The sequence below is a fragment of the Penicillium taxi genome, assembly GCF_028828555.1.
Source record: "Penicillium taxi strain IBT 34144 chromosome Unknown utg000002l_segment0_segment0, whole genome shotgun sequence".
NCBI lineage: Eukaryota > Fungi > Ascomycota > Eurotiomycetes > Eurotiales > Aspergillaceae > Penicillium > Penicillium taxi.
Window position 1 is genome coordinate 3,206,723 of NW_026643204.1, and position 12,547 is coordinate 3,219,269.

The window sequence follows — 12,547 nt, forward strand, 5'->3', positions numbered from 1 at the left end:
CCAAGATAACCATGGGAAGGACTTCGTAGTCCTGGATCAGGGAACCCGAAGAATCCCAGGGAAGGTACCGGCTCCTGCGAGAGCACTCACGGGGTCATAGACTCCCTTATTTTTGGTAACGACATCTCGGGCTCCTGGTAAGATTAGCGGGAGAAATTGTCGGTCAACCGATCAACATGTGTTATATCCATCTATAATTTATATAACTGTTCTTGAACGAAGTTACAGTAATAAGAAGGATAAGAGAACAGTCTCACTCAGTTGATAGTAAAAGAAAATTCTCATTTACTTTGATCGAGTCTGAATCGTTTCAAGAAATCTGGAGACACACTGGTATAAAGCTCCTTTTTCTTTCTGCCCGTACACTCGGTCAATGTATTATTACAGAGTTTTAGGAGCACCGCGGATAATTGATAAAGGAACTTGAAGAAACCTATTCTATACTTGCTGTTTTTATTGATGAGTAGTGGTAAAGCAATATTATGGGTCATTGGTCAATTATAGTAATAGCGAATCCTTGACTTTGTGAAGCTTTCTGAACCCTGAAATGGAAATAATATGGCAGAATAGGGTTATAAGATGTTAGACTTGCCAAACATCAGATTATAGCATGGAATACGTGTAAAAATTGGTTTCCAATGTACGGGATGGGTGCTAAAACAAAAGAAAAATGGTACAATAGGTCATAAACGGAGAAGTTACAAAGATGTATGGTTGAAGATGGATCAACAGTATATTGAAGTCAATACAGTGAGTCCTTCTTGAAGGACTTCTTCAAGATTCAGTAACTAGCATACACTTTATATCCGCAGATACCACCTGGTCTCCTGAACAGGGGACAGGAATAGAACCATCTCGATGCGCCGACTATCTATCGGGTAGGCGACAACTCACCGACATAGTGGGCGCCCACCATTCGGTGGCAGCTACGAATAAGGTTGGTCCTACTAATAGACCTATAGGGCTATAGAGGGAGATAGAGCGAGAAAAAGAGCTTATATTTTCAGGAAATACTTTATAATTCCTCCACATATCCGTGGTGAATGAATATTATTGGAATATCGGACAAAAGACATCCCGGTTTAGACTACATCACGAAATCCATGTTCAAAGTGCATCGCAAACGACAACCTTGAACATTATGCATTTACAACAGTGACTTCCCGTCTTTACCGACTCTTCTGTCTTAGACGATGGAACACATTTGTCTCAGACAGAAGAGCAACTTATACGATAAATAGCTAGTCCTCACGATGAATGAAAAACTAGAATTTACAACTACTTCAGAGGACACATAGATATTATAGGGGCGTAAAGCGTTACCTGTAATAGGTGTCAGAAGTGGGAGCTAGCCTCTCGTCTACCTTATCGAATAGCTATTCCACTCTTGGTACTGGTGTACCGACAAATATATTTACGAATCTTGTACCATCCAGTCACAATAGATACAAGAAACCTACCAAGCCTATAGAGGCTTCGAAAATTACGCTTCCAAGTCTCGCCTAGAAGCTAGCTACCTACAAGTGAAGTTATCAGATGAGATGGTTGAGCTGGTTTGCTAGCTGAATCATCTGGATAAATAGATTCAATTAGTGAATGTTATCGTTTTTTGAAATTTGGAGTTCTAAGACTAAGTAATCCGATCACTGGGACCAGCTCCATCATCAATACAGCCATTAAGGTTAAGATAGTTCCATTCCTGTCGTGCCCACTTAGAGTGTTGGTTATCACTAATTTTCTGATTTTAAGTAAGAGAAAATGATATTACTTTTAGCTCCATTATACGATTGAAATATTGTTCAACTATTACTAGTATAGTTAGGCGGTTGCGGGTTTATGTGAATGCGAATAAGAATAACCTAGAAGAACTGCGAAATTATTCGTGCCGAGCTTCAATGGCTCTTCCAAATGCCTATATTACCAGGATTAGTAGCACGAGCCAAGAGAGTTAATTCATTGATCCTGTTCAAAGCAGCCCTGTAGTTGATAAAGAAGTAGGTCTAGATATAGACTAACACTAATCTTATATCTCTTAAGCACACTCTTGGTAATATTCTGCCTTAATTGAGGGCTGTTGGTATTAGGAATCAGAGGATAAAGTACCAATACCTCAGGAGTAGATAATATCACAACATATTTTCTTAAAAGCTACAAAGCCAGTCCAGTCCCCTTCCGAGTCCAACGATACAGCGCCAAAACCGCTTTCCTCCTATGCCGAATCTCACTGGGATTCACAGGCCTCCCACGAGCCTGTGCAACAGCACTACGCATCACCTGCCTAAAACTGCGCTGATACTCTGTATTCAGCGTAACAACACAAGACTCGGTAGCCCGAATCATAGTCTCGCAGGCATTGAGAATACCATCACCAGCCTCTTTCTGTAGACGCTCGACAATGAGGAGGAGTAGGAAACTCCCCTGTAGAAGCTGGATGCCGAAAAAATAGGGCATGAAGCTTACATCGGGGTCGAATCGTAATATTTGCTGGACTGAGTCTGCGGCTTCGAGGGCGTGGGAGATTGTTGATGCAAAGGCTGGTGAGGAGGTCCAGAAGTCTTTGTCTTCTATTAGGGAGACTGGGTCCCATTTTCCTACTAACAGGATGTGTAGGACGTGGACTAGGTAGGAGGCGTAGGCTACTACTGTCTGTGTGTGCCATGAGTAGGCCTGGGATATGTGTGTATCATCTGGTTGATCGGGGGTTTTAAATGCTGACAGGGAGTGTTCCTCGGGGGGTGTCGTTGTTGTGAAAGTTGTTAAGCTGGCTTTATATGTTTCGAGCTGGCGTAGGACTTCCGCTAAATGGACATCCCACGCCTCTTTTCCTTGTAAACGAAGACCGAGCATGGGGTGATTACGCGCTTGATTCAGATCTATCAGCTCGCCTGTGATCGTCATCAGGGGTAGGAAAAAACCGAAGATAGAGTGGTCATGACAGGCGAAATCTGGGAAAATACGCCGCTTATTTTGGTCGCCAGATCGTGTACATTGCGGTCCGTCTGGTCGAGGACTATTGCTGTGAATAATACCAGCTTGCCAAGAGGCTTCGTCCAACGGTAGGAGCAAGTCTTCACTTTCGGCATCTAGGAGGGCGAGTGGTCGGTTGTAGCATAATGCTAGGTGACGGTCCATAATATATAATAACCACCAGGTGCGACGACGTTCTTCACGCCACTCCTCTGTGATAATGGAGCTGTCCTGCAGCTCAGTGGATTCGTGACAGATACAGTTCAAGCTTGGTCGTGAAGGGTTTGAATAATCAAACACAGGGCCGCCGGGTGAGTTTTCCCACCCTTCTAGCGGGTAGCCGAAGGGTGGGCTCGATGTATCACTTTGGCCATCCACGCCCAAATTCGCCTCAATCTCTTGATTCAATTTCAGCTCTCGAGACAAAGTGAACGCAGCATGCCACCTAGAATCATGTTAGTCGAGTATATATAACGAGAAACCTGATTCGAGAAACTGACCATCGCATACTAGCAGCTTTTTGCTCACTAGATGAAATTATAGATGCGACATGAATATACGCGATGACATCGTCGAGGGTTCCTGCTGGCCCAACGAGGCCTTTATCATCACCCACTCCTTCAAATGGGTGATATGCAGACGCAGCGGAGAAGTCCTGCTGTGTACTGGTACTACTAGCAGCTTCCTGGTCTTTGAACGACACATGAACCAGCGGCCTGATCAACCGAACTGTCAACCCACAAAGAAATTGACATATTTTTCGACGTTGCAGAGGTGATATGGACAAGGAAAAGGCCCGGTCATCTACTGCAGCTACCCAGAGCATACTTGCTAGCAGTGCCGGACTGCAAGGTCGGGGATTTTCAGTATTCATGAAGGAAGCCTTTCGCAAGACATAGCAGTGAATGTGGTGGCAGACCGGATGCATATGGGTTGAAAAAGCACTCGTAAAATATAACTCGAGCAGATCGCATATCAGACGGCGCGGGAGATTGGACTCTATATATGGCATGACTGGTTCAAGGACTGGGTATTTCAATATCGACTTAGTCCGGGGAGTCGGGGCTTGACTTGGATGGCTATGCGCAGGTACAGAGGCCCCTTGCGACCCTTGTGAGGGTGGATGGTCACCAGTGAAATGAACAGGATTCCAGATATCTATCAGCCGTGGCAGAGGTCCTTCGCCCACGTCACCAGGGATCTCATAGGAATCCGGTGAGAGACGAGCAGCTTCTAACCATTGCTCCGTTGTCGCATTCCCTCCAGTCACTGATACTGTTGGAGGACCATCTACACATTGCGCTGGCGCAGAAAGTCGAATATCGTTGACGTTCGGTGACTTCTGCTCGTAGACCGACTCTGGTGAGCTGTTCTGCAAAGGCGACATTTTCAGATTTCCAGTAGACTGTTTTCTTGTCGCAATGTTTGGCTCGGGCTCCGTTGCGTCTGTCGCAGGCTTGGAGCGCGCGATGCGCCCCCGCTTTCTACGTTCGCGAGTGAATTCACAACGATTATCGCTTCTCAGACATCTTGAACAGGGGAAAGCTCGGTCGCATCGGACCCGCCGCAAGTGACATGAATCACATGCAACTCGATTTCGACGCCATCGTCGCTTGCCACTGGGGAGATCGGTCGGACTGGGGCTCATAGGTGACAGGTCTGCAGACTGGACTTCCATGATATTCAGGACGTTAGATCTGGAGAAATATGAAAATCATAAACTGAATCTGGGGCAGTGGAAGCGCGGGGAAATCAGCGCTCGTGCCTCTTCGATATCCACTTAGAAAGCGTTAAATATCCCGCATAATGTAAGGTATTGTCAAAAATACGAAAATCTGGGGTTTGATTACTCTATGATTCTGGGCGACCATAGGGAAAAGCCTTATTCTTGTACGTATGACCTAGATATTTTCCCTATTTTTTCGACTCCTTATTGGGCGCCTTTTGAAGCGCGGCTTTAAAACGTTCCAGCGCTTTAGTTCTACCGGCTGAATGCTCCACAATGGGCCGAGGATAGCCATTCTTTTCCGCTACAGGCCCAGCACCACGCGCATAGGGCTCATGAATTGCAGAACTTTTGATGTCGCGCAACTCAGGTACCCAGCGTCGGATGTATTCACCGTCGGGGTCAAATCGCTCGCTCTGGCGTGTGGGGTTGAAGACACGGAAATACGGCTGCGGATCCACGCCAGTTGATGACCCAAAGCCCCATCCGCCGTGATTGGAAGCAAAGTCACCGTCGATGAGGCTTTCCATGAAGAATCGCTCTCCACGGCGCCAGTCGATCAGCATATCTTTGGACAGGAAAGATGACACCACCATGCGAACACGATTATGCATCCATGCTGTCTCGCGGAGCTGTCGCATCGCGGCATCGACAACGGGGTAGCCTGTTTTGCCATCGCACCAAGCTTGGAACTGATCTGTATCGTATTCCCATTCAATGTTTGTATGCTCGGGTTTAAAGCACTTGTTCATACTGTAAATTTAGTCAGCGTGTGAAAGGGGTGACAAAGGGATATCATATACCCGATGAATGGCCAGTGTGTAAGCACATGCCTGTAGAAATCACGCCAGGCGACTTCACTAATCCAGGTCATGAGACCCAGGAAATGCTTATCCAGGTGGTCATTGTTGACCCTCTTCGCCTTGGAAACAGCGGTACGAGCACTCAGGACGCCCGACGCAAAATATGGACTGAGAATAGACGTATTATGCTTCGCCATGATGTTGCGAGTGGCTTCGTACTCCTGACCCTTTTCCTTCAAAAAAGCATCTAATCGTTGGAGGGCCTCGTGTTCGCCTGCGGGGTAAAGCTTCTTAAATAGCGTCTTCTCATTTTTCGAGAGCTGTTTGTTTTTTGGCGCGCTCGGAATCTTGCAATCGAAGAGATCTTTCAGTGTCTCCCGGGTATTGCTGGGGTTTGAACCAGGATTGTCAGATAGCTCTAGGTAGTCTGGGTTTTCTTTCAGGAAAGCTATCCAAGAGCGGAACCAAGGTGTGTATACGGCATATTGTCCGCCTGTTTTGGTACTGAAGGCGCCTGGAGTGACAACACATGTGTCATGATCAAGTTCAAAACTGATGTCATTCTCAGCGCACAATTCAACCAGCTTGGCATCCTGGCGCAGTTCATCCACCTCATATTCAATATTCGCATGCAGATTCTTGGCTTCCCATTGCTGGCATAATTCAATAACTCGGCTTGGGATGTTCTTTCGCTTATGTTGGGTCTCCACGTATAGTGGGATATCAAGCTTTCCCAGGTCTTGCTGCAGCTGCTCCAATGTTCGGAGTGCAAAATCGACCCGAGCAGGGCTGATTAAATGGGCTGTTAGATCCTCTGGCGAAAGAATGTAGAGGCAGATCAAGGGGATCTTGTGCTGCTGAGCAAGCTCTGAGGCCTTGTGCAAGGCCCGATTGTCATTAGTGCGCAAGTCAGTCTTGAACCAATGAACCACCACTTTTCCCGCTGAAACTGAACGACGCTTGTCTGCTGTATTGCGACAGGCTTTCTCCAATGTTTCAATTGGCCGTTCAATTTCGCCATCGATGTACGCCTTGCATCGAGCATTGCTCATTTCTGGAGGATAGAAGTCGCGCAAGACGATTCCGAAGTCTTCAGTCTGGTTCGCGTTGGGATGCGGTTGGCTTAGATCTGGGCGACTTCTTTTGGTTTCGTGGGAATCTTCGGAGACGTCATTGCTGTCCTGGTTGGATGCTGCACGCTTGGGACGAGCCATGAGGGGAGTAATGCTGTGAAATTGAGAGGGTTTGAGCGTTTGGAGAAGTTGAAATTTCAGAACGCGTGCTGTCGTGAAGTGAAAAGGGGTATTAACGCGCATCAGTGGAGTTGGAAGATGCATGGTGCAGATTCGCTGTGGGAGGCCGTCATCGATCGATCGAGATTCCTGACGTCACCGATCTGGAGGCGAAACCTGGGTTTTTCACTCATCATTTACGACGTACTAGTAGAATTAGAAGGTACTCGGGTGTGATCCTCCCAGAACCGATCTTGCAGACAAGATCTTAATTTCTCCATATAGTTTCAGGGTTAGTTTCTCTTGAACAAATTTCGTACCTAAGCTATCCATCAAGTAGATCGACCCACGTCCACGTGATCTTTCAATTTACCACGACGAAGTATGCCCAGGTGAATATTGAACATAATCATGTCTTGAATTTGATTACTCTAGAACTTGTTTGACTAAATATAAGAGTAGAGACGACAGAAATTTACCAATATACTCTAACAGAACAATATGCCTTCCAAAGCCTATCAAGGGTGTCTGAAATGCAGGGATAGACAAAAATGGTCAAATGGAGCACGGAGGAGCAACCAGGAAGAACTTCTCGGCAAGAGCCGACTTCCCCGTATGAAGGAGGCTCGAGAGTCGATATTCTCCTCAAGAATCGAAATTCGTCTTCACCGCCCCATTTAGAATGCCCAGAAGGGTAGCCTTTAATGCTGATCTTCCCCGGATTCCATATCTAGTCCTAAACCCTGTAGATCCTCAATATTTTCCTACATGCAAGGCCTTCAATTAAATACTGACTATACAGTAGCTCGTCATCGCACGTTGAAATGACAAATAAGGAAGGAGTTGAAATTAGTCAATAACAAATAGCAATGTTGGCAGCCAGAATGATACCTAGCGGACTCGAGCGGACCTAGGACGACCATCTCATCCGTGCTCCCTGCATGCCGTTAAAAATTAGGGAAAATGTGAGGAGTTCTTCCCTGTTATTGTTCCGAACTTTATTCCCGAACATGTAGAATTGTCGAATATCGAGTCTGTGCCCAATGGATATCGAACCCTGTTATATCCTTGATCCGCATTCCCACGCAAGGGCCGATTTTCTTTCTTTTTATTTTTGCTTTTGCATTCAATATTCTAGGGTTTAAAATAAATTCTATTCCCCGAGTTCATAGCGAAAATCCCCGTCTTTTCCATTGAAAAGATGTAAAAATCTTATCCATGTCGCCCGCTAGCGAACAAAGTTCGCATAGCTTATGGATACACACCTACTATAACACGGATGTTGTACGCAGTCAAGTAATGGTGGCTTTTGCCGCGATTGCTTTGTACAATGCTGTTGAACTCGTCGCTCTTTGCTTCCTCTCCTTTAAGCGAAGACGGGGCTCTTACTTCTGGAGCCTACTCATCTCGTCAGCTAGCATTTTCCCACACTGTCTGGGATTTATCATGCTCTTCTTCACCGGAACCTCGCCATATTTCTGCGTCACTCTGATAGCTCTAAGCTGGTGTGCCATGATAACTGGCCAATCGATAGTGCTATGGTCCAGGCTACACCTTCTGCTGCAAAACACCAAAGTTCTCTGGGGATTGTTATGGATGATCATCATTAACGCCATTCTCTTCCACACACCGACAATAGCACTGCTATACGGCACCATTGCTGCACCTGAAAGCCATTTTGCTAGAGGCTATGCTGTAATGGAACGGATTCAGCTGGTCGTATTCTGTATTCAGGAACTGGTCATTTCGGGTATATATGTCTGGCAGGTATTGAAACTGCTACGGTTACGCCCGGAAGGCACGCGACATGATGTCTTGCACCAGGTACTCATTATCAACATGATTATCCTCCTCCTCGATGTCTCTGTCGTCTTGATCGAATATGTGGGGTTCTATACGGTTCAGGTCATGCTGAAACCCGTCGCTTATAGTATTAAACTCAAACTCGAATACGCTATCCTGGGGAAACTCGTCATTATTGCTCGAGGATCTCCTAATGGGGATGAAGTACCCTCTAGCATGCACGAAATCGATTCTTGCCATTCGTTACGAGAGGAACCATCTCTTACTGAGCAGTGTGCCAATTTCTATCGACAGTACAGTCCTCCTTGGTTTTGGGAGAATCCACAACATTCTAGTTATGATTCCTCGCCAATGTGAGCCCTTGAATAGAATTTATTTTTTGCAAGCGAACATTTCTTGACATTTAGAGTCAATTTTTTTGTATTTGTCGGTTTGGCGTTCAAAACAATAATCTCAGGGTTAGACTTCGTCGGCGCACGGAGTTATTACTTAGGTGAGGTTCCAAAAAGCAACGAGTCTTGGATTCATTTTATTTCATATATAGCGTAGGATTCATATACATTATTTCTAGCTCAATGACGTATATCAGAAAAAAGGACATTTGGGCCAGCCTGTAATACCAGCACACTTCCAAAAACCTTGTTTTCCGGTTGAACCATTGCGGAGCCGACAGCTCCAAGTGCCCTCTGGGTCTCAGAACCGATGTTTCCTTCTAAAATAGTATCAACACTGTCAGAGGTACCATTGTGGCGTCCAACAACGACGATGCAACCGGGTTTATTGTAGATCTTGTCTAGTTCTTCTCTGACACAGGCAACAGCCAGTCTAGCCGGGTCACTGAGTGTCTCTTTAGCAGTCGGCACTTGGAAAACGACTCTGTCTTTCAAATTATCCTGAATAGAATCTCGGATAGTCTCGAAGAATACTAGATCTGATTGCTCATTTGAGACAGTAGCAAGACCACTAGATCCTGAAGCAGATGCCGTCTTGGATAGGACTATCTTCTTCTCCGATAGATTTGTTTTCAAGCTACCGACCTGGATTATAGTGGCCGTAACATGGTCATTCTGCGCTAGTTGCAGAACAAAGCGAAGGGCGAAACGATCATCATCACCACCAAAGAAAGGAAGTATGATATGATGCGATCGGTCACCCGTAGATGGTCTGGTCCACAGTGAGCCTTGGATGCTCAGGCCACTCTGAGATGGTGTTGCTGGATGCTTTCCAGAAGAATTGTGAGACTCCGGACTGTGCTCTATCAGAATTCCTACATGACCCGGAACACGATCTATGATATTGGTGACAAAGGTTGGATATGCGCCATCGGCAAACCGATTAGCAGCATCGATCTCAAATCCATTTTGGCGGTCTGTCAGAGCTCCTGTTTCACTCCAGGGTAGCAGAAGTAGATCTGCGACATCTTGATGAGCCATGTCGACAACAGTATCTGCGTACGAATACTCGGGTACGACCAAGACACCAGCCATGAGAGAAATATCGTGCCATTCACCGAAAGCGCGGAATGTGTTGACAACTGGATCCCAGAGAGCATGGTCTCCTGCAGATACTTTCATAACACTAGAGTCACGGTCTGTCAACTCCATGAGCCGAACACCATGGACTCTGAGGGATTTTTCCTCTTCGTCGGTTGAAGATAATGCGTCCTCGACTGTTTGCTCATTCTGCTTGGGCCATTTTGATGGATGGACACGGGGTGCTAATGAAGAATCTCCACGGCTGGCAGTTAGTAGAGCTGCCAAGGTGCAGATACCAGAGAGGCCATCTAAGCGAAGATAGACCAAAAGCTTCCGGACTGGAACTGTCTTCAACTGATCTTTAGCCAGGGCGACACTATCAGAACGAGTGTCTGGTTTGAGGGTATTGCCGCTCCAGTCAATTTCACCGCGTCGCCACCGTTCAACCTTGAGTTGGTACCAAGGGGGATACAACGCCACTGTCAAGGGTGTTGTAAGGAAGGTAGTGACAAGAGCCATGACCACGAAGATGGTGAATGTTCGAGTACTCAAAATCTTTGCTTGCAGACCAATATTCTAATATCAGGTCAGTAGGTGCATCCAGAAATCATGCAACTTATAGGTAACTAACCAGAACAATAAGCTCTACCAGACCCTTACAGCTCATCAAGACCCCAATAGAGAAGCTCTCGCGCCATAAGAGACCACAAAGACGGGAAGCGAGAGCGCCTCCGGCGACCTTTGCTGTAAAGGCAATTGCAATAACCCCTACCACATAACCCCACACGGTCCCATTGTCCAATAATCCAAGGTTAGTCTGCAGACCGGACAAAGTGAAATAGAGAGGCAGGAAAAGGGCTGAGACCAAGTCTTCGATCTTCTCTGTTAGCTTGATTGCAAAGCCGCCCTCGTGAGGACATATCAACCCAATGGCAAAGCCGCCAAAAATCGCATGAATGCCAATAGCTTGTGTAAAGAATGCAGAAACAAGAGCGATCATCAGAGTCAGTGTGACAACGGATTGACTCGGGCCTTTCTGCAGACTTCCAGTGTGCTCCAAGAAGCGAAGGAAGAGCGGACGGAAGACAAATACCAAGAACAGCATATAGCCCACGCAAACAAGTAGCACCCATAGCGCCGTAATTCCACTTCCGGCGTTCACCAAGGCTACGCAGAGGGCAAGCAGGATCCACCCGACGACATCGTTTCCAACACCTGCAGAGAGAACTATGACACCAACTCTGGTCCCAAGAAGCTTCAGCTCTGTCAAGATGCGACACAGTACTGGAAATGCGGTAATAGCCATGGCGATACCAATGAAGAGCACGTAGGTACCGAATGCAACTGGAACAGTTCCAGCTTCATTCTGGAACTGGTTGTACAAGCCGTATGAAATAGCGCATCCCAATCCGAATGGCAGGATCATACCCGCAGCTGATACGCTTAGAGCAACGCGCCAGTTACTCACTAGGAAGCGTACGTCCGTTTCCAATCCTACTAGGAATAGGAAGAGGACTAAACCGAGATTTGCAACCAAATTCAAGCTGGGAATACTGGCACTTGGAAATATTGAGTCCGTGAATCCTGGAATGTGGCCCATCACCGACGGGCCAAGGATAATGCCGCCGATTACCTCTGAAATGACACGAGGTTGGCGAATCTTAGAGAGAGGCCAATGGAGAATACGACAAATTCCGATAATAATGACAGCCTGTATCAATTAATTTCATGCCCCGTTGAGAATGTCCGTTCGAAAATCTCACCTGAATGATGAACAGTACAATGGGGTTTTTCGAGTCATATTCGGCCGGGTTTGCACCCTCAAGGATACCTCCTTGGGCCTTGACCCTGGTTGTGCTAGTGGCATTAGTTGCCATGTTGCTATATACTCAGTTTTTGATGCTGGTAAGAGACATCTGGGGGCGATTGAGGAGATAATAAAGCTCTCCAGCTTAAGAAGAGGGGCTCGACCACAGCTAGATCTAGCCGGATATGGACTAGCCGCGGACTGGATGGGTCTAAATTGGTCAAAAGCGGGGAAAACGTGGGTCGGAAACTTTCTTTATTTGTTTTGTTTGTTCGCATTTGCTGCAATCAGATGATCGCCAAGACTCGTGTTATCCTATCAAAGACTTCGAAACTTGATGAAACACGTCGTCGAGGAGTTAAAAACGAAGCTATACGCTTATCCTCGCATTCATTTGATTTCATACACGAGACTGTTCACGCGTTTTGTTCATGGCGTCCTTGGCAATTTTAATAGGGGTCTTTAGCGGATAAAATTCCCTGCTCAGCCTTACGATCTCGTGCAACGAGTTACGATTTCGACTTCCGAGGCTCTAAGTCCTGGGTGTTCCTTGAGAAAATCGTGTTCCAAAGGTGACGCTTCAACTTTTGAATCTTCTCACATTGTCGACTTCGGACTTGGTAAGAGCAAAAGCACATCCAGCTGTTCAGCCATTCTGGCAATAATAAGCGAAGGGCTGTCATCTGAGATTGAAGGCTCTTGTGCACCGGTGAGATTGAACTATATCTTGGCGT

General features: G+C 46.4%; 4 protein-coding genes across 4 annotated transcripts; 1 reads left to right on the forward strand and 3 right to left on the reverse strand.

Annotated features, from left to right (window-relative positions):
• Positions 1 to 1,630: 1,630 nt before the first annotated feature.
• Positions 1,631 to 4,645, reverse strand: N7495_003109 (uncharacterized protein; the record flags this gene model as incomplete). The annotated part of the gene is made up of 3 exons (XM_057205778.1): positions 1,631 to 1,656; positions 2,184 to 3,412; positions 3,468 to 4,645. 3 exons carry the CDS (start codon positions 4,643 to 4,645, stop codon positions 1,631 to 1,633), a joined length of 2,433 nt encoding a protein of 810 aa, XP_057066385.1.
• Positions 4,646 to 4,881: 236 nt separating this feature from the next.
• On the reverse strand, positions 4,882 to 6,833 carry N7495_003110 (deoxyribodipyrimidine photo-lyase PHR1; the record flags this gene model as incomplete). Its single annotated transcript, XM_057205779.1, has 2 exons — positions 4,882 to 5,446; positions 5,497 to 6,833. The coding sequence occupies 2 exons, from the start codon at positions 6,831 to 6,833 to the stop codon at positions 4,882 to 4,884; spliced, it is 1,902 nt and encodes a 633-aa protein (XP_057066386.1).
• Positions 6,834 to 7,946: 1,113 nt separating this feature from the next.
• N7495_003111 (uncharacterized protein) lies at positions 7,947 to 8,888 on the forward strand (the record flags this gene model as incomplete). The annotated part of the gene is made up of 1 exon (XM_057205780.1): positions 7,947 to 8,888. The coding sequence occupies one exon, from the start codon at positions 7,947 to 7,949 to the stop codon at positions 8,886 to 8,888; it is 942 nt and encodes a 313-aa protein (XP_057066387.1).
• A 215-nt stretch (positions 8,889 to 9,103) lies between these two features.
• N7495_003112 (Kha1p) lies at positions 9,104 to 11,883 on the reverse strand (the record flags this gene model as incomplete). Its single annotated transcript, XM_057205781.1, has 3 exons — positions 9,104 to 10,582; positions 10,638 to 11,717; positions 11,770 to 11,883. 3 exons carry the CDS (start codon positions 11,881 to 11,883, stop codon positions 9,104 to 9,106), a joined length of 2,673 nt encoding a protein of 890 aa, XP_057066388.1.
• Positions 11,884 to 12,547: the final 664 nt, after the last annotated feature.